Source organism: Theropithecus gelada, chromosome 6 (genome assembly GCF_003255815.1).
Source record: "Theropithecus gelada isolate Dixy chromosome 6, Tgel_1.0, whole genome shotgun sequence".
Lineage (NCBI taxonomy): Eukaryota > Metazoa > Chordata > Mammalia > Primates > Cercopithecidae > Theropithecus > Theropithecus gelada.
The window spans coordinates 68,993,274-69,012,877 of NC_037673.1; the positions used below are offsets into that span (position 1 = coordinate 68,993,274).

The 19,604-nt window shown below is 40.2% G+C and overlaps 1 protein-coding gene across 3 annotated transcripts; it reads left to right on the forward strand.

Annotated features, from left to right (window-relative positions):
* The first annotated feature begins 4,006 nt into the window (after positions 1-4,006).
* Positions 4,007-11,252, forward strand: BTF3 (basic transcription factor 3). Of its 3 annotated transcripts, none has more exons than XM_025388348.1 (6): positions 4,007-4,381; positions 4,715-4,783; positions 8,081-8,194; positions 8,523-8,724; positions 9,939-9,995; positions 10,823-11,252. In XM_025388348.1, exons 1-6 carry the CDS (start codon positions 4,250-4,252, stop codon positions 10,867-10,869), a joined length of 621 nt encoding a protein of 206 aa, XP_025244133.1. In that variant the 5' UTR covers positions 4,007-4,249; the 3' UTR covers positions 10,870-11,252. The 3 variants fall into 3 exon arrangements, with proteins under 3 accessions (XP_025244133.1, XP_025244134.1, XP_025244135.1); XM_025388349.1 differs by having other exon boundaries at positions 4,008-4,140; positions 10,823-11,126; XM_025388350.1 differs by having other exon boundaries at positions 4,016-4,140; positions 8,081-8,198.
* Positions 11,253-19,604: the final 8,352 nt, after the last annotated feature.

Consider the following 19,604-nt stretch of genomic DNA (forward strand, 5'->3'; position numbering starts at 1 on the left):
ATTCTGTGGAATAATTTAACATGTTTTTCTGTTTTTTGTATATTCTGTAAATTGACAACTAGATCAGCCTGGGGTCAAAAATTTATGTTTCTGTTTAACAAGAGTATGACGGATTTAACAGACCAGGAGAAGACATTTGCAATGACTAAAATAGGAAAGAGATTAAGAATAAAAACTATCACATCCAGGAATCCATCTATTAAAGAATGCACACGACCTTCAGAAGGTTTTTAAAACGCTATTAAAATACATAAAAGATTTGAAAAAACAGATGCACTATGTTCATGGAGGTGAAATTTTGGGTAGGTAAGGTAGATTGGTACTCAGATCAGTTCCAATTTCTTTCAAGTTTGCCTCCCTGTACTATAAATTTGGAAAGTTAAAAACTGTATTTTCCAGATTTCCTTGCCGTTACCACTCTAGAAGTGAATTATTCTTGCCAACTAAGTACATTTAAGTAAGATTTGGAAGGTGGAAGTGAGGCTAAAGCCTTTTTCCTGCTGCTTTAATTTTGCTGGCAAGCATGCTCATGAGATAGATTTTCTGCAGCAGCTTTCTAGAGCTCAGTCGTTAGCTTTGTGGATGTTGAGGAGTACTTCCTACAGTTATCTTCTTGATTCCTGAATTGTAGCTACAGTGGTGCGTTCTCAACATCAATAATTCCAGTTGTAGGGTCCTGATTCTCCATCCTCCTAATGGGTGAAAACAGTTGCAGCAGGTCCCATGACAGCCTAGTTCTTGAGTGCAGGTTGAGTACCTGTTATGTGAAATGCTTGGAACCAGAAGTTTTTCAGACTTGGGATTTTTTTTTCCCGGAATATCTGCATTATGTACATACTGGTTGAGCAGCCCTAATCAAAAATCTGTAATCTGAAATGCTCAATGAGCATTTCCTTTGAGCATGATGCTGGTGTTCAAAAAGCTTTGGATTTTGGAGCCTTTTGGATTTAAAATTTTTGGATTAGGGATACTAAATCTGTATTATCTTAGGACTCACTTCTGACAGCCCAGGCTAAAGCCCACTCCTCCAGTCCTTCAAACTTTGTAAAGCACCAATTCCCTATATTAAATCCCTATATATTAAAAATAGCCAGATTTCCTACAAGTGAATGCAGAGGCATACAATTAGAAAATATATACAAGTTTCCCAAATCAATCTATACAACCAATCCTAATCAAAATTTCAAAATGAAATAAAACCTAAAATGTATATAGAATATCCGTAAATATGTCAGTTTCAAAAGTGAAAAAGGGAAATAGCCCTACCATCTATTAAGAATCTTGAGTTGCCCAGGTGCGGTGGCTCATGCCTGCAATCCCAGGCAGATCACTTGAGGTCAGGAGTTTGAGACCAGCCTGGCCAACATGGTGAAACCCCGCCTCTAACAAAAAATACAAAAATTAGCTGGGAGTGGTGGTGGGCACCTGTAATCCCAGCTACTCAGGAGGCTGAGGCATGAGAATCGCTTGAACCTGGGAGGTGGAGGTTGCAGTGAGCCAAGATTGCACCACTGCACTCCAGCCTGGGTGACAGGGCAAGACTAAAAAAAAAAAAAAAAAAAAAAAAAAGACAGAAAGAAGCATTATATAAAGTGGATATTTTGACTTTTGCTGAAGCTGACTTAAGTCCAGCTGACAGATGAAAACAATTCATGGACTTTGATTAGGCTATAAACTATAAACCAAGAAGGGCAAACAGGGTTCACCTTTCTTGCCTTCTCTATTGACAGATACCATCTTGAGTGCTGAGTAAATGATTCTTAGGCTCCTTGAAGCCCAGCAGGAAAGCGTGGGAGCCAATTACATTTGCCATAGACATTGGGAGCATACTGGAAATGGCTCCCACATTAGCACAAGTTACTCTTTTGGCATCCTTGAGCTAAGAACGCAATGTAGTAACTTTTTTTGAAACAAAAAAATCCCATATTTTTGAAAAGTCTAGTATATAATTATTAGAGGAATCAGAATTTCCTGACTACTCATAAAACAAGCAGAAGCAGCTGGAGTCACAAATCAAAATTTTGGCCAGGTATGGTGGCTCATGCCTGTACTCCCAGCACTTTGGGAGGCCCAGGTCAGAGGATGGCTTGAACCCAGGAGTTTACCAGCCTGGGCAACACAGCAAGACTTCCATCTCTAAATAGAAAAGCACAAAAACCAAACCAAAGCAGAACAGAAAAAGAAAATCAAAATTTCCTTTTTTAACCATTAAGGAATCTTTTATATTTTCGACACGCGGCAAATCTTTAAATTCATGAAAGAACAGGAGAGAAAAGTAGGAACAAGAGTAAATTTTTTTTAAAAAAAGTCATAAGCCAGGGAAAATGGTGCACACCTGTAGTTTCAGCTTCTCAAGTGGCTGAGACTGGAGGATCCTTTGAGCGCAGGAGTTTGAGCCCTGCCTACGCAACAAAGACCCCATCTCTTTTAATATTTTTAAAGTTTTTCATTTAAAAAAAAATCATAAAAATAAAATTAGCAGCATCCCTAGTTTCAAAAAATAAACATAAAGTAGCTCACAATATTTCCTGAAAACGGGTGTATTAAAAGATGAGTCAGGGCAGAGGGGAGGGAAGGCAAAAAAAAAAGAAAAAAAAAAGTCAGGTGGCAGGTTACATACATATAATCTTTTTTCCATAAAAGCTCAGAAAACATCACGTGACTAGGAACTTTCAAATGTCTCCAATATAACGTGGAGGAGAGGAAAAAAAACTGTTCCTGGACAGAGACATTTCTCTCAAAAAGGGGGAGTCTTTCTGTATATTTTGTAATATCTCCAGAGCACAGAAGTGTTGGTACTGCCATTTTGGTCTTTGTCATTAGGAAGGTGATCCATTACGAACACCCTTTCCTGTACTAAACTTCACTCATATTTAACTGAAGCAACATTGTTTTTTGTAAATATAACTGTAACAATTATTCTAAAAAGCAATACAGCTGTCCTCACCAGTTATGTTCTTGAGACATCAATTTCAACAAACTTGTATGTAAAAAGTATTCAAAAAGTTTAAATATTGATCTTAACTGGAGAGGAGTGTGCACTTACACAAGTTTTCTTGCTATATACATTGCATTCTAAGATTTCGGACTCACTTTTGAATACGCAAAAACATTTCATGGTTAAGACCACAAAAAGGCTGATCAGACAGCATTTTTATTTAAATTGCCATTTTAAGTATCAGTGGTTTTGTCTTAAAGCTTGTCCTGGGGTTTAGCAAAGTTTAACTCACATCCACGCGTTGTCTCTCCAAACACAGCAGGCAGAATTTCTCCTGTGATTGGATTAAGATAGATAAAGTCTGCTTAACCGTGAACTCCTAATTGTCAAATCTACGCCAATTCGGTATCTAGGAGTCAATTTTTTTTCCTGATAAACAAGATAATTGTGTAGACCGTTTTAAGGTGGTTACTCATCCGCTATATTGGCTGAAATGCGGATTACCAGTTCCTTCGTCGTACGGAGTTGCATTCTGAGGTGTGGGGCTCGGGGCTACAGCCCCCAGAAATTCTGAACCTCGGTCCCGCAATCTACCACACCACCTAATCTCGGAAAGCAAAACTAACTTCATTATTTTTGACAAAATGCTTTGGTAATGGCTCATTCGGGCCGAGAGGGAAATTCTACAATTCTCCAACCTACACCTCCAACAAGGGTAGGGCTGCTCGAGTGGTGAGCACAAGCTGGGCACCTCCAGCGTCTCCAGGAAACGTGAACAGGCCCTTTCTTCGGACGGTACAGAACTTCAGGATCAGGGCCCAATGGAGACTGAGCGGACTTAACCCTAACTGCACAGGACCGCGCTCTCCGACCCCTTTGTGGCCTCTCCCAGAGGTACGGGCGGCGCCCGAAGCCAGAAGTCCCTCGTGCGGCCTGCAGCGGGCAGCTGCTGAAAGAGGCAGAGGAGAGAACGCACTCGCCCTACCGTCACAAACGCTGCCGCGCTTGCGCAAGGAAGAACTGAGCTCGCGGCGAAGTCAGTTTCCTGACTCTTGGAGGAAGTGACCTTGTGTCACTTCCGGCCTCCCTTTAGCTGCCATCTTGCGTCCCCGCGTGTGTGCGCCTAATCTCAGCTGGTCCACCCGAGACCCCTTGAGCACCAACCCTAGTCCCCCGCGCGGCCCCTTATTCGCTCCGACAAGGTACAAAAAGGCTCTGGACGGCGGCGTGGTAGGAGGACGGGAGCGGGGGCGGGAAGTTCCCTGAAGGAGCGAGACAGGGAGGGACAGGGCAGAGGAGGAGAGGAAGGCGATGCGACGGACAGGCGCTCCCGCTCAGGCTGACTCTCGGGGGCGAGGTCGAGCCAGGGGCGGCTGCCCTGGGGGCGAGGCGACGCTGTCTCTACCTCCACCTCGCGGCGGAACCCGAGGACAGGAGCCTCAGGTACCGCGAGGCTTGCGGAGAGTGGCCGGGCCGGGGAGGCCCTGGCTAGGCCGAGGCCAGGCCAGGGCCATGGGTGGGGGGTGCTGGCCAGGCGTGGGGTAGAGCCCTTGATCCGGGCCTGCCAAGAGCGGGGAGCTGTGGGGGAGTGTGGGGAGGCGGGTGCTCTTTGGGCTCCCTGAAAACCCAAATTTGGAGCTCTGCGGGGTGGATTTGGGATCCAGGTTTCGGCCTGTGTAGGACGTTTATTTTCCTGCTGTTATCTTGGGAAATAACGAGCGTGGAATGCTAGAGTGAGCTAAACCTATCCTTGCTGAGGATTTCCTCTTTTTCTAGATGAAAGAAACAATCATGAACCAGGAAAAACTCGCCAAACTGCAGGCACAAGTGCGCATTGGTGGGAAAGTAAGTTTTAATAGTTCGGGTTTTTTGTTTTTTGTTTTTTTTAAGGTTTAGGTATTTTTAAAAACATTGTTTTTGCACTTCTTATATTATCGGTGACAAACTTTGCCTATCGAGGGAAATTCATGGAGCCAGTAAATCCCAAGGAGCCGGGGAGACAAGTTAGAGACACATCAGTGAGACGAGCTAAAAACATCGCTTTTGTGTAAATATGTTTGTGTTTTCAGTGTTACAGAGTATAAGTAGAACAAAAGTGTTTCCTAATTCAATTTGTAAGGAAAATGTGTCATTTCAGTTAGATCGTTGTGCACATCATACCCTTGACTTGTTTTGGCCTAAGTTGTATAAAGTCAGTGCTTGTTTGTGTCTCTTGTAAATTGAGACCTTTCTGTACTGCTTTCTGAACTAAATATTCTTTAGGGTAGTTGCATATTTTCAAGGGTATTTGAAGATATAGGTACATTTTGGAGTTTAAGGGCAGTGACTGTTAGATTTGAAAATATAACCCAAGTAGGTGTATTTCCTTTTCTGACTTTGTATTACTATAAAAATGAGGGAATTAAAGTGACTGATTTTTAAATGATCAGTTTTTGATTAATTGTTTTTTCCTGGTAGATATTGATTCACATCAAGGGGATTCTTTTTTGAAGTTGATTTTTAGATTGTCCTGTAATTTACTTAAATAAGAAGTCCACTGTAGACAGAGGTTTACCTAGTTTGTATTGTTAGCACATTCTTAGTATTTAACAAGGTGTGGTAGCTTGTTGAAACAGAGCATGTCTCTACTTGGTAAAACTTGTAAAGCTTCTATAGTACGTGTTTATTGCCTATTAGTTTTTCCCAACTTTAAGCGTTTAACTTAGAGTCAGCTGTGAGATAGCCAGAAGTTGCACGTAGACTTAATAATATACAGCTTTGTTAAATTACTGAACTTTGCCAGCGGTGAATTTATCCTGATTTTTTTTTACTTTTTATTTTTGCTAATGTTAGCAGTCTTCAAGATCCACACCCACATATTTAACAACATTAGGTGTTTCTTGCCCTTTTTAATCGATTGTTACCAGACTGGCCTTCAAGTGCCAGCAAAACTCAAATTTTTGTGTGTCAGTGTTTGGATGCTCTTATATTGGTGTTTTTTAACCACTCTTACTTTCAGTACAGTTTCAGAAGGAGTAATTTGAATAATGTGCTTATGTGCAATCTGTTGTTACTCCCATCATTAGGCTTTAACTTTGGGAGACATCACTTTAGGGTAAAGGAAAATCTTGAGATTTGCTAGGATATTTAAAGCTGATACAAGATTAAATTTTGTGTCCTAACATCTTAATACTCATTTAGCTAATAATACAAGAAGTATTTCTGTAGTCACAGAATATGGAAACATTTCTTCACTGTTTAAGAAGCGTACTTATTATGGGATGTGAAATTAGGTGAGTTAATTTTGCTTTAGAGAAAACTGTAGGTGTTAGGTGCTCTTAGGTAAATGTTACAAAAGCCTTTTATTTTCATATCTAATCAGAGCGTTAATAATAATTAAGTGAAAATTGAACTCGACATATGTGAAGTGTCTGAAACCTACAGAAGGTATGCTGGGTTTGTCTTTACAATCTTAGAAATTCCTTTGAATTTCTTAGAGAAGATTATTTGGAAACCAGATACATACATGACCATTTCAAAGTGATTTTTGTTCTTAATAGTTGGGAGAGGTTAGTAACCAGTACTTTTTTTTTTTTTTTTTTTGTAGCTATAGATATTTTCTTCAGTTAAATAACAAGATTTATTTAAGTCTTTACTATGTTGGATCCTGAGAATATAAAATTTAAGAAGTTTAAAGTCCCTAGGTGGGCTTTAGGCCTAGCAGTGGTGATAATTTGATTACTGTCTTTTTAAGAAATAAATAAATAAATCTGTTTTCACAGTGTAATATACATAGTACAATAGTAGAAGCATTTTCAAAATCTAGAGATGGGAATGATTTGGCATAGGGAAAGGGGATAGTTGTAGAATTTAGGAAAGGCACACAAGAGGTAATGACTTGAATAAGATTTTAAAGGATGAATAGGAATAGGGATGGAGGTTGGGGGAAAATGAGGTAGTTGGGTGTGATAGCCTTTCCTTGAGTGCTTTCAATGAGCTAGACTCTGTTGTAGATACTGGGTTTATAGCAACAAACAGAAGTCCTTATGGAGCTTACATTCTAGTGAAAGGAGATGGATGATAAAATGTATTTATCTCTTATAGTAATAAGTGTTATGAAGAGAAATAAACCAGGATAGAAAGAAATTGATGGGTGAGTGTGGAAGTTGCTATTTTACTTTGGGTAGTTGAGAAAGACCACTTTGACCCGGTGACATAAGACTTGAGATCTGCAGTGAGGGAAAGAGCCATGTAGATGTTCCGGAAAGAGAGGAACAGCATGTGCAAAGGCCCTTGGGTCATAGCCTGCTTGGCCTGTTCAAAGAACAGCCAAGGTTTATTTGGCTAAAGAAGAGGGGTGGTAGCAGATGCAGTCAGGAGTGGCATATTAAGGGCAGGACAGTTTGTGTACGGCTCTTGTAGGTTAAGGTGTAAGGACTTCAGACTTTACTCTCGAGTGCTATAGAAGTCTATATACAGATTCATTTGATTGTTCCATACACTATCTTGCCTGTAAATACTAATTTGGGTGTTGATTTTTATTTAATATAAAAACAGAAAAGGAGTCAGGCACAGTGACTCATGCTTGTAGTCCCAACACTTTGGGAGGCCGAGGTGGGCGGATCACTTGAGGCCAGCAGTTTGAGACCAGCCTGGCCAACATGGTGAAACCCCATCTCTACTAAAAATACAAAAATTAGCCAGCCATGGTGAGAGTGCCTGTAATCCCAGCTACTTGGGAGGCTGAGGCAGGAGAATCGCTTGAACCTGGGAGGCGGAGGTTGCAGTGAGCCGAGATTGCGCCACTGTAGCCTGGGCAATAGAGTGAGACCCTGTCTCAAAAAAAAAAAAAAAACAGGAAAGGTTAATAATTCTGGATGTGGAGTTCTTTCAAATGCTTAATTTAGGTTGACACATGCTACCTCTTTGATCACTTTTAGAGCAAATGTAAAAAGTAGAACTTTGTAAAGATCATTCTTTTCCTTTCCCATTTTTTGCTTCTATTTTTGCCTTAGCCTGCCGGCTCACTGCATAAGTTTATGATTATGGTAATGTTCTTATACAAATCCAAAGGTCAGAAATGAATTGGAAACTATTCCCATTTGAAAAATATCTGTTGTGGTATAAATGTGCTGTTTTCTTTCCTCTTCTCCCTGACTTTAGGGAACTGCTCGCAGAAAGAAGAAGGTGGTTCATAGAACAGCCACAGCAGATGATAAAAAACTTCAGTTCTCCTTAAAGAAGTTAGGGGTAAACAATATCTCCGGTATTGAAGAGGCAAGTGTCAAGTTTTGTTTCTTTAAAAAAACAAGATTTGGCTGGGAAGAGTTAACATTCATGCATTAAATGGGTTTGGTTTTTGTTTTTGTTTTTTTTAACTTAGTGACTTCAGAGTCCCTACAACGTGTTTCTACCATAAATTAATAAATCAGGGAGATCATTAAGTCTGAATGCTATTAGAACGCGTATGCCATTCCAGGCAAAATTTCACCTGTGCTTCGCAGCGAAATACTAGATTAGTTAGGCAGACTTCATTTAATAAAACATTTGTTTTTAAAGAGACTTTGGTCAGCATTGCTAATTAAAATTTTTCTTTTCTTAATAGGTGAATATGTTTACAAACCAAGGAACAGTGATCCACTTTAACAACCCTAAAGTTCAGGCATCTCTGGCAGCGAACACTTTCACCATTACAGGCCATGCTGAGACGAAGCAGCTGACAGAAATGCTACCCAGCATCTTAAACCAGCTTGGCGCAGATAGTCTGACTAGTTTAAGGAGACTGGCCGAAGCTCTGCCCAAACAATGTGAGTTTCCTAGTAATGGTTTTGCCAGGGAATTACTCATTTAGCAGCTGATTTCTGATCTCAGGGCTCAGAATGGATATGAGTATTTTTAAGTTTGGAAATGCAAGCTTTAAAAAGAACAGATTTGTAATTGATTTTAAGCAAGCGTCCTTGCTCAAGTTTGCAGTAATTGATGTAGCATGCTATGATCGTTACACTTGATTTTGTGGAATGTTTTCTACTTACTTGATTTGGATCAGATACTTAATATTAACTAGAAATGATGAAAATGTTAATTTGGTGCTTTGCCAATAACTACTTGTAAGTTTGGAATTGAAAAAAAATTAGTATAAATTATGAAATTACTTTAGTTTCATCTATATAGTTGATATTACCAATAATTCTTTTAAAAATGGCCTGCCAATATTCTGGCATTTTTAATTACAGTGTGATAGGGATTTTATTCAGGGCAGAAAATAGTTTAGCTGAATATACATCTGAATATGTGGCAGTGTTACGCTGTTTTCTACCTTCTTAAAATTTTGAAGAATGGGAATGCAGGAGCAAGTCAGAGGCTTATAGATGGCTCTTTAGTTACCCATGTTTTTCTAGGTGTTGACTCATTCTGCCTCAATTTTCATTTTTATTGTCACATTGAGTTGCAGGTTCTAGACTGTCAGGGCTTTCAGAGCTGAAGTAGGCTTTTGAAGTATCCCACTGATGCTTGTATGGGGCTAGTACATAACTATCTTGTGTACGTTCATATTCTTGTGTGATAGAGTGGATGCTTACCACTCACAGACTCTTAATTTTTTTACTTTAATTTTTTCATTTCAGTAAGTGGTTGTTGAGCACCATCCTTATGCCACACACAAAGTAGTTGAGAAAATGGCATCTTCATTTGTCTCCCAAAATAAATCTTACCATGATTTGGTATGTGGGTTTTACTTGCACTCTAAGAGCTCCCTACTGTCTTTATACTACCTCAGGGCCTATGGTGGCCCAGAGGGATTGAAAGGATGGGTATGGAATTTTGTTCGTTGGCTGTTCCTAGTATTTTAACCCATTTGTAGACATTAGAATATCATGTTATTGATAGTATCGTAGATAAAATCCCAAATGTCCCTTATCACGGAAATAAGTTGTAACAATACTTGGCATTTCATCTGTTCTTTTTTTTTGGTGGCTATTTATTAAAAACCTAGACAAATAATGTTTACATTTTCCTTTTATAGCTGTGGATGGAAAAGCACCACTTGCTACTGGAGAGGATGATGATGATGAAGTTCCAGGTAGGAACCTTTACTTGAGGTTAACCTAGGGAATCTTAGCAAGGGAGAGTAAGAAATCTTTGTAGGATAAATTACCCAGGGAAGAGGGGTGGTAAGTTAGATGGACATAGACCTTACTTAGAATGAGAAAACTAATGCAATATTAGGTAATTGAGAATTACGTTTATAGACTTGACTTGGCTTGTTTCTTTGTGGGATCCCAAGGATGTGTAGGTATCTAATCTTAAATATTGAATAAATAAGTATATATATAGTACCCTAAATATAACTATTACCTGCAGAGCACTAATCACCCTTGCTCCCTACTTTGAAATTCATGAATTTACAAGAAGGCATGGAGTAGTTCAGGTATCTTGGGATATATATATATATATAAAAGCATTCTAAAATCCATAGCAGCATAACTCCTTTGGGAATCATGAGACATTTTTGTCTCTTGTTATTGGATAAATTTACTTTCTTCTAAAATATTTATTGGGCAGGAGAATCACTAGACTCACAAATATTCCATTTTGCATAGACAGGTATCCTTAGGAATCCAGGAAAATTTTAACATTCTGTGTCATTGTGTTCTTTGGTTCTGCTTCCTCATATTATGTTGACCAGTCTGTGAGATGGAATGGAGCCGGGTGGGGTTGGGTGGAGGGTGGGGGGACTGGGCTTTTTTTTTTTTTTTTTCCTCCTCCCCTTCATTCTTGTTCTTGGGGCTATGACACAGTATTTATCATCACTGGCAAATGAATGTCTTTCCCTCATCGCCTTTTAAGATTGATGATGATTTGTAGATTTGGCTTTTTTAAGAATTTCTACTCTTTTCCTTTTCCTAGATCTTGTGGAGAATTTTGATGAGGCTTCCAAGAATGAGGCAAACTGAATTGAGTCAACTTCTGAAGATAAAACTTGAAGAAGTTACTGGGAGCTGCTATTTTATATTATGACTGCTTTTTAAGAAATTTTTGTTTATGGATCTGATAAAATCTAGATCTCTAATATTTTTAAGCCCAAGCCCCTTGGACACTGCAGCTCTTTTCAGTTTTTGCTTATACACAATTCATTCTTTGCAGCTAATTAAGCCGAAGAAGCCTGGGAATCAAGTTTGAAACAAAGGTTAATAAAGTTCTTTGCCTAGTATACAGGGTTTTTTTTTTAATTTTATTGACACCGATCTGTACACAGTAAAAAAAATTGCTTATAGAAAGCTAATCATGGTATGTAATATGGCTGATAACCTTTGGGATTTGATTAAAGATTTTAAATTACAGTGTAGTGTAACAAAGGTAGTATAAAGTTCTCATGTGTGAAAACTTTTCTCTCCAACAGTCCTTAGTGCTTCCATGGTATGTGGTGGGTTTAAATACGAGAATAGAGTAGATAAACAGACTCTTCCCCCTGATATTCTCTATTGCAGGCGTATGTTAAGTGCCTTTTCTGAATTACCTTGGTGTTACCTCCTTTATTCCTCAATTTGTGAAGAACTAATAGTTCCTTTTTGTAGATGTAACCTGAGGTTTAGAACTTCTAAAAAGTAAAAGTAATCTCCAGATCCCTTCTTTGTAGGATATTTTATAAGGTGACTTGGAAAAGGTAGTGTTTAGAATAGGAGTGGCTCCTGGGTCACTGTCTTTACCTTAAGTGGCAACACTAATGAATAGGGTTATATTTTTATTTAATAAAAAATGTACAGTAAAATTGAGCATATACAGTTAAAAGAATTTGTAATGTCTGCCACCATAATCAGGTTACCAGTCTCATGGTCCCAGAAATCCCTCAACATCGGGTTACTTTAAACATTTTTACAAATTACAATTAAAACAATTGTGTAATCTGAACCAAGGCCATTTGAGGAAGAGAAGTTTCTACTTGTAATGATAATTTATTTTAAATTTTCATAGCAATTTGCAAGTACCTTTTGAAAGTACTATACAGCTGTATCTAAAAGCCGCTATTAACTGTAGGGAAAACAAAGTTTTGAGTAAATAGTATTTGCACATATTTACATTGTATTTTCCTCAGGATGTTTATCAGTTTTGTTGAAGTACACTGCTACAGTGAGAAGAATCCTGAAGTCTCAGCTGTAACAAAATTATAAAAACTAAATGCACATTTGCAGACTCTTGTGGGTCAGGTTGGGCTGTGCTTATATAGTCATGCTAGGTCCCACAGTGATGTCAACACCTGTCTGGGACATTCAGCCTCCTGGCAGAGAAGATGGTGGGTCATGTGCTTGCTGGCTCTTAAAGCTGTTACAAACATAACCAAAGCAAGTGGAATGGCTAAGCTGGAGGGCGGTGGCATGGGGCCTGAGGATTTATGTTTCTGACCAGTTCCCAGATGATGCTAATGCTACTGGCCTACTGGCCCTGCTTTGAGTAGCATGATTGGAAACATTCTCATTTGAAGAAGCATTGGGGGTGACTGACTGACTGACAAGCTTGTGGAGAATGCCACTGTCTGAATATCTTTCCGGTTTGATCTAGGCCTAGCAGAAAGGGACTAAACAGAAGTGCAATTGATTTCCAGGTGAGGCCTGTCCCAGCATATCTTGCTTATTGGACAGATGTTGTCTAAGGTTAAGCCTGTTGTGCCTGCACTCAGCAACTTCTTTCCAACAATCTAAAATTATTTCTTCAGCTTATTGTGTAAATAAGGGTGTGTATTGGTGGCTATGGATTAATTTGGCAAGTTTTTCTTGTTGTCTCTTCAACATCAAAATAGGTAGGGTTATGTTACAGTTAGAAAGGACCAAAAGTCTAGTTGCTACAAAGGTTTGTCACTTTTGAAGTTTGTGGTTTGCCCATGGTTGGGCTCTGCTGTACTCAGAAACATCTGACTGGGACATTGCCAGTCTCATGATAGGGAAAAGATGGAGAACAATCAGCTGGCTCTTTCAAAGTTATGCTGGGAAGTGATGCATATCATTAATAAACTTCCTTAGCCAAAGCAAGTCACGTGCATAGTAGTGGCTGTGAGACTGGGGGAAGTATAACCCTCCAGGGTAGCAGATATTTTTGGATAATAATACAATCTACCATATCCTTGCAATTTTTCTTTAATTGTCTACAGTCCCTTTAGCTGCTGTTACATATAAAAAGCACTCTACCACCTGTTTTGTGTCGTCTTTGCTTATAACACCAAGAAAGAGCCTCATTGTACAGACAAGAAAATTATCTTTAAGAGGTGAAATTACTTACCTCAGGTCACACAGCCCCCCAGGTGTTAGGATGAGATTCAAATCCATGTCTGCTCTTTCAAGTTCACTACCTGCTGGAAAGAATTTTAGACCCTGGCAGACTAGAGGGGCAGACTGGAAACAAACATCTGTTTTGATCTGAGAGCTTTTAGGATTAATACCCTTTATTTGTTGAAATAATTGAGCTAAAATACATTTGTTTCATTCCCATAACCCTGTGGTTCACAGAACAGAAAGCTACATTCTAAAATTTGGAAACAGAAATGAACTGAAAGTAAGATTTTGGTCTGATTTCTACTAATCATTTTTTTCTCCATTAATGCTGGATTCGTGTTCTTCAGTAGCTCTTCCCTCCCTCTGCCATCCCAGTAAGATATATATGAGTGTATGTGTATTGTATATAATATATATGTTATATATATTATACACATATATATAATATACTTTTTTTGAGAGAAGTATTAAGGCAACTAATAGCAGTTTTCAGCTTTTCCAAAAAAATGATTAGAAAAGTCTTCTATTTACATCAGTTTTCATCGCTGCAATCAGCACAGTCTTGAATGCCATTTTTGCAGTGAGTTCTGGGAATGCAGGCACAGTCAGCAAAGAAAACAGTATCACATCTCCAGCCTGAGCACTTTGGGCACTGTAAAACTAGACAATTTTATTTATTTTTAAAACCATAACTGTTAAAATGTCAAGGTAGACTGAAAAAGATATTGGAAAAGAAATTGCCCCCTGGATCTTAAAAATATTTGTGAAAACTGCCCAGCAGGGAAATTGCAGATGTTTATTAAAGATTCTACATGGTTGGGTGAAAGAATTTGTACTTTGAAAAGCCAAGACAAGTACTACCCCTCACCATCAGCCTAAAAATAAACATACTGACATTACATAATAAGAAAGGGTACCTTTGAGTTTGTATGTTCAATCAGCAGGGAAAAGAATCACTGCTAATTGGCAGCTAGCAAGAAGAAAAGGATCTCCTTATAATTTTAGTCTTTATTTGCCAGAGCATTGTTATCTGTAATTCCTAGCATTTCTATTTCTACCCTCCACAATGACCAGACAAAAGGCAGGAAATTATCTATTTAATGTATTTCTGATAGGGCTTTCAAATATTAATTGGGGCCACGAGGTATTGGAATTGCACCTCTGCCACGGTTTTATGAGATTGTGGGGTGATCAGGTGTTTGCCAAGTATTAAACTGTAGGGAACAGAATGAGGGGAGGAGAGAAGGAAGAAAGTGAGGGAGGAAAAGCAAGGAAATGGCAAAGTTAAAAAAGTTTTTGAGAGCCAAAGCACTCAACAGAATTTTGTTTGATCTTCACCAACATTTGTAAAGAAATATAGAAGGAATTTGATAGCAGATAAGAGCTGTCTATCAAGATTATTTCCTTTGGTAATTCTTACAGAACTGGCTGTATTCTTAGCTAGAGAATTCATCTAGTTTAAATATGCACAAACTACTGGAAATGATAGAATCTTAAAATCATGGATGTATCCTTAAGGAAGGCTTGTAAGCACGAGTTAATTTATGTAATTGAAGTATAAGGGTAGCCACTCCAAGAAGCCATTAAAAAATTAATGACATATTTTCATTTTTACCTGATTCATCTGAGCAATCACCACAGTCATTTCTTGTGTCACACACCTTGTCCATATATGTCCACATTTTCTGGTTGGGACACTTGAATGTCAGGTTTTATGGGAGAACTCTGTTGGGCATTTGACCTGTATTAGACAAAGGCATTAATTCTAATAGAAAGCATTCACGTACAATAATGTTTTCATATAATTCTGAATAATTACTTGTCCACCTTACCACAGTAGGTAGCAGATTCGTCTTCCCCTTGACTGCAGTCCAGTTTGCCATTACACAGCTGGGAGGGTGGCAAGCAAGTGCTGAGGTCCTTGCACAAGAAGCCCAGTTGCTGTGAAGCTGTCTTGCATTGTTGATGTGGTAAATCTGGAAGATATTTATTTATTTATTTAGAGATGGAGTTTCGCTCTGTCATCCAGGCTGGCATGCAGTGGCACCATGTCAGCTCACTGCAACCTCTGCCTCCTGGGTTCAAGCGATTCTCCTGCCTCGTCCTCCCTAGTAGCTGGGATTACAGGCACCTGCCACAACGCCCGGCTAATTTTTGTATTTTTAGTAGAGATGGGGGTTCACCATGTTGGCCAGGCTGGTTTGAACCCCTGACCTCAAGCGATCCACCCGCCTCAGCCTCCCAAAGTGCTGGGATTACAGGCATGAGCCATGACGCCCGGCCTAAATCTGGAAGATTTATAAGACAAGTATTAAATGTTGACACATGCATTCATGATCATGAACATCAGCTTTAATAACAACATGTCTCTCTTCCCCCTTCTGCTTCTTACCATCATTCTTTTTTTGACCGAAGTTTTAGCTGTAACCATTGTCCTTTTCCCCATTATTTTTCCTCCCTCTTTTCTTTCTTATTCTCCCTCATTCTTTTTTGTAATACTACTGTGTGTGGGCAAACAAACATACACTCACTACTGCTGGAGAAGTACTGGAAGGTGCCTGGGAGAGGGTCCATAGGCCTAGGCTGCGGCTTAAGCTTTACCATGGGCTGGTTATGTAGCCCCCTCCGTTATTTTCTTAGCTAGAAATGAGAGCAAGGATAACTCTCTATGCTGACTTCATGGGGATACTATGAGTTAAATTGATCTTATTGTTTAAATGTAATTAGTCTACCCCATCGAAAAACGAATGGGAGGTAGTCAAAATAATGTGAAAGGTATTTTTAAAAATTTCAAGTGCATAAATATTAGATGGTAGAAGTTAAGATGTAAATAGCTCATTGGTAACATTGTATCTCAGACACATTTACACCTAAATAATGTATACCCAGAAAATTCCAGATGAGTGTGTAGAGTGATAAACAGGCTGGAAATACTTTAGGTACCTGATTTAGAGGGGGTGAAGCCTTGGTAAAGGCTTAAATATTTTATATCTTAATCTTTTAATATTTTATAGTTGGGACTATGTTGACAATTAAGAGGCAGATAACACCAGTTTATATCCCTTAATCTAAGAGGTGCCTGGCATTGTGGTTTTAGGGACAAGAACTGTTATGGTCTGATAATCTGCAAGAACCTGTGTCATTTTTCGTCCTCTGAGAAATTAACACCAAACTAGATTAGAAGTGAATCTGACTTGGAGGATTATAGTTTGGGAAGGAAGCAAAAGTAAGCAATGGAACCTATCCTGATGCAGTTCTAATGCCTATGAAAGGAGGGGGTTAATGAAGGTCTGTGTAGGAAGCCTTAGACTGCAGCCAGTTTTTTTTTTTTTTTCTTTTTTTCTTTTTTTTTGAGTCAGAGTTTCGCTCTGTCACCCAGGCTGGAGGGCAGTGACGAAATCTCTACTCACTACAACCTCCTCCTCCTGGTGTCTAGCAATTCTCCTGCCTCAGCCTCCCAAGTAGCTGGGATTACAGGTGCCTGCCACCACACAGGGCTAATTTTTGTATTTTTAGTAGAGATGGCATTTCACCATGTTGGCCAGGCTGGTCTTGAACTCCTGACCTCAAGCAATCCTCCTGCCTCGGCTTCCCAAAGTGGTGATAAGGCATAAGCCACCATGCCTGCCCTGCAGCCAGTTCTAAGAAAGTTTCAGACAGGCCAAGGTGGAGTCTTTGAGGTAAAGTCACCCATTAGCAGGGTCCCATGTCTTGAGGGATGGGTAGCACTAGCAACCCCACAGTGCTCAGTCATTGCCTGGGGACTGCGTGGGGAAGAGTAGCCTTGGCATGAATGTGGTGGTAGGTCCAGACAGGTGGTGGCTGGCGCTGTCAGTTAATGGAGCTTCTTGATGCAGATGCTCTTGAAGGAGACCTGAGCAGAGCACTATTATTGGCACATAATATGTGCTCAATAAATGCTTTTCTGAATGAGTGTTCAAAAGGTAAAATGAGAATCCAGATCTTACCCTTAATGTCCCATTGTGTAGAACCCTACTAACTCCCAAAGCTGGCTAGGATCGTGAGTCCAAAGCTGTTCTCATCAGGAGATCAACACCCTAAGCCTTAGGTTTGTTTGTTTGTTTGTTTGTCTGTTTTCATGGCAGTTTGATGAGTCAGTTTCCCATATTTCAAATCTATCACTTTCTCTACACTCCATTTCCTTCATTGAAACCACACAAACATTGCTTGCTTTTATCATCTCAAAAGACTTCCATGGCCCTACTTCTGGCAGCATCAAGGTTCAGTTCTATAATCAACATGCATTGCTGAAGGCATTTGTCCAATAAGCATGTAGCAGGGCTGGGATTAGAAGGATATTGCTTGTCTTCAAGATGCATTACAGAACAGATAATTACTGCACCGTGTGGCCAGGAGCTGGGTTAAGGTTTATGCAGGGTTTGTGGAAGCACAGAGGTGGCACACTTCACTCAGTCTGGGGACACCTGAGATTAGTCTTAAACCCTCTATGAGCCAGCCATATAAGCAATGGAAGAAGGGCATCATGGCAGAGGGGAGAGCATCTGCCAGATTGTGGCGAGGGGAAGCGTGGTGTGAATGTGCGAATGCGTGTGTGTAATGCAATTCAGTGCTACTGGCCCATAATCCTCCCTTATTTTTCACTCACCCGCACCCCTTAAGTACTCAGTGTTATTTTTCACCTCTCTTCCTCACATACTTCAAGTTTGGTGAAGGGCGAAGTCCTAATCCTTTGTGTCCTACCAGAGGGTACACAGTTTCCACCTCTGGCAAACTTCTTCCCAAACCTCAATCTAAATCTGAACCCCACCCCTCCACTGCCCCACAAGGTGTGGCTCCAGTTCTCACTTTCATGACCTTGTCCCTTCAGCATCAGTTCTAGCTGATTTCTCTCAAATTACTGGAAAATGTATCATCTCACTCAATCTATTTCCTGGTCGTATGCTGTTCTGTATTGTCCACCACTGTTTCACCAGTCTCCTAATCACAGCAGAAACTCCTGGAAGGTGGAAACTGTATCCCGACTTCAGAGTCAGGCTGACCTGGATCAGAAACCTGGCTTATTAATGTATTTTCGATATGCTCTGGGGCAAGTTGCCTCCCCCCACCGACTCTCAGTCATAATGGTAATAGCACCCTGCAGGTTTGTTAAGAATAAAATAAAGACAAGATGTGTGAAATGAACAGAGCAGTGGCTGGCACCTACCACATGCCGAACATTATCAGTAGACTCACCCATTTTGGAAATATATGGAGTATAAATATATTCTTGTTGGTTGAGTGAATTATTGATAGATTGGTCTCCCAGAGGTGACACATACTTGCAGGTTTTACAGGTATTCCAAAGGTGATCCCAAGACCAATCACAGTGGTGATCACGCCCAGCGCAAGGACTACCATGCAGGAAATCAGAAGACACAGCCTGGGGGGAGGCCAGCTGTGATCTCTTACCGCAAAACACACAAGCACAAAAGAGAGTCTCCACCACAGGACAGAGGCTCACAGTGGGGATACAGGGTTACATAACCAGGTGTTGCCCAGGTTTTCTGTGAAAGGCAGAAGCCAAAATTATTAGACCTTGAGTATGTGCTTTGAGTGATAGTGGTGCTTTTCCTGTCTACGGTTTCTAATTGGATCTTCTGGCAACCAGCCTTATGATGAGTGAGTATTGCTCCCCTCGTTGTAAAAATGAAGCTTTACCACGAAGAAAGAGGTACCAATGAGGTGAAGTGACTTCTCAGGTTTATGCTGATATAAATGGAGCCCAGTCTTCTGGTTCCTATCTGGGTAGGGCTGCTTCTACTATGCCAGTGTTTCCCGGGCTGCACCCCAGACTACAGAATCAGACTCTCTAGGGGTTGGACCAGGAATATGCACATCTTCTGGGTACCTTGAGTCATCCTTAAACACACACAAATTTGAGAACACAGCCCTATACCAAAGATGCCAGTCTGGGCAACACAGTGAGACCCCATCTCTACGAAAAGTTAAAAACCAGAAATAAATTAGCTGGATGTGGTGCTACACACCTGTAGTCCCAGCCTACTGGGGAGGTTGAAGTGGGAGGATCACTTGATCCCAAGAGGTTGAGGCTGCAGTGAGCCATGATAGAGCCACTGCACTCCAGCTTGGCAACAGAATGAGACCCAGGCTCAAAAACAAAACCAGGCCAGGCATAGTGACTCACACCTGTAAACCCAGCACTTTGGGAGGCTGAGGCAGGCAGATCACTTTGAAGTCAGGAGTTTGAGACCAGCTTGGCCAACATGGTGAAATCCCATCTCTACTAAAAATACAAAAATTAGCTGGGCATGGTGGCTTATGCCTGTAATCCCAGCTACTTGGGAGGCTGAGGCAGGAGAACTGCTTGAACGTAGGAGGCAGAAGTTGTAATGAGCTGAGATCGTGCCACCACACTCTACACTGGGCGATAGTAAGACCCTGTC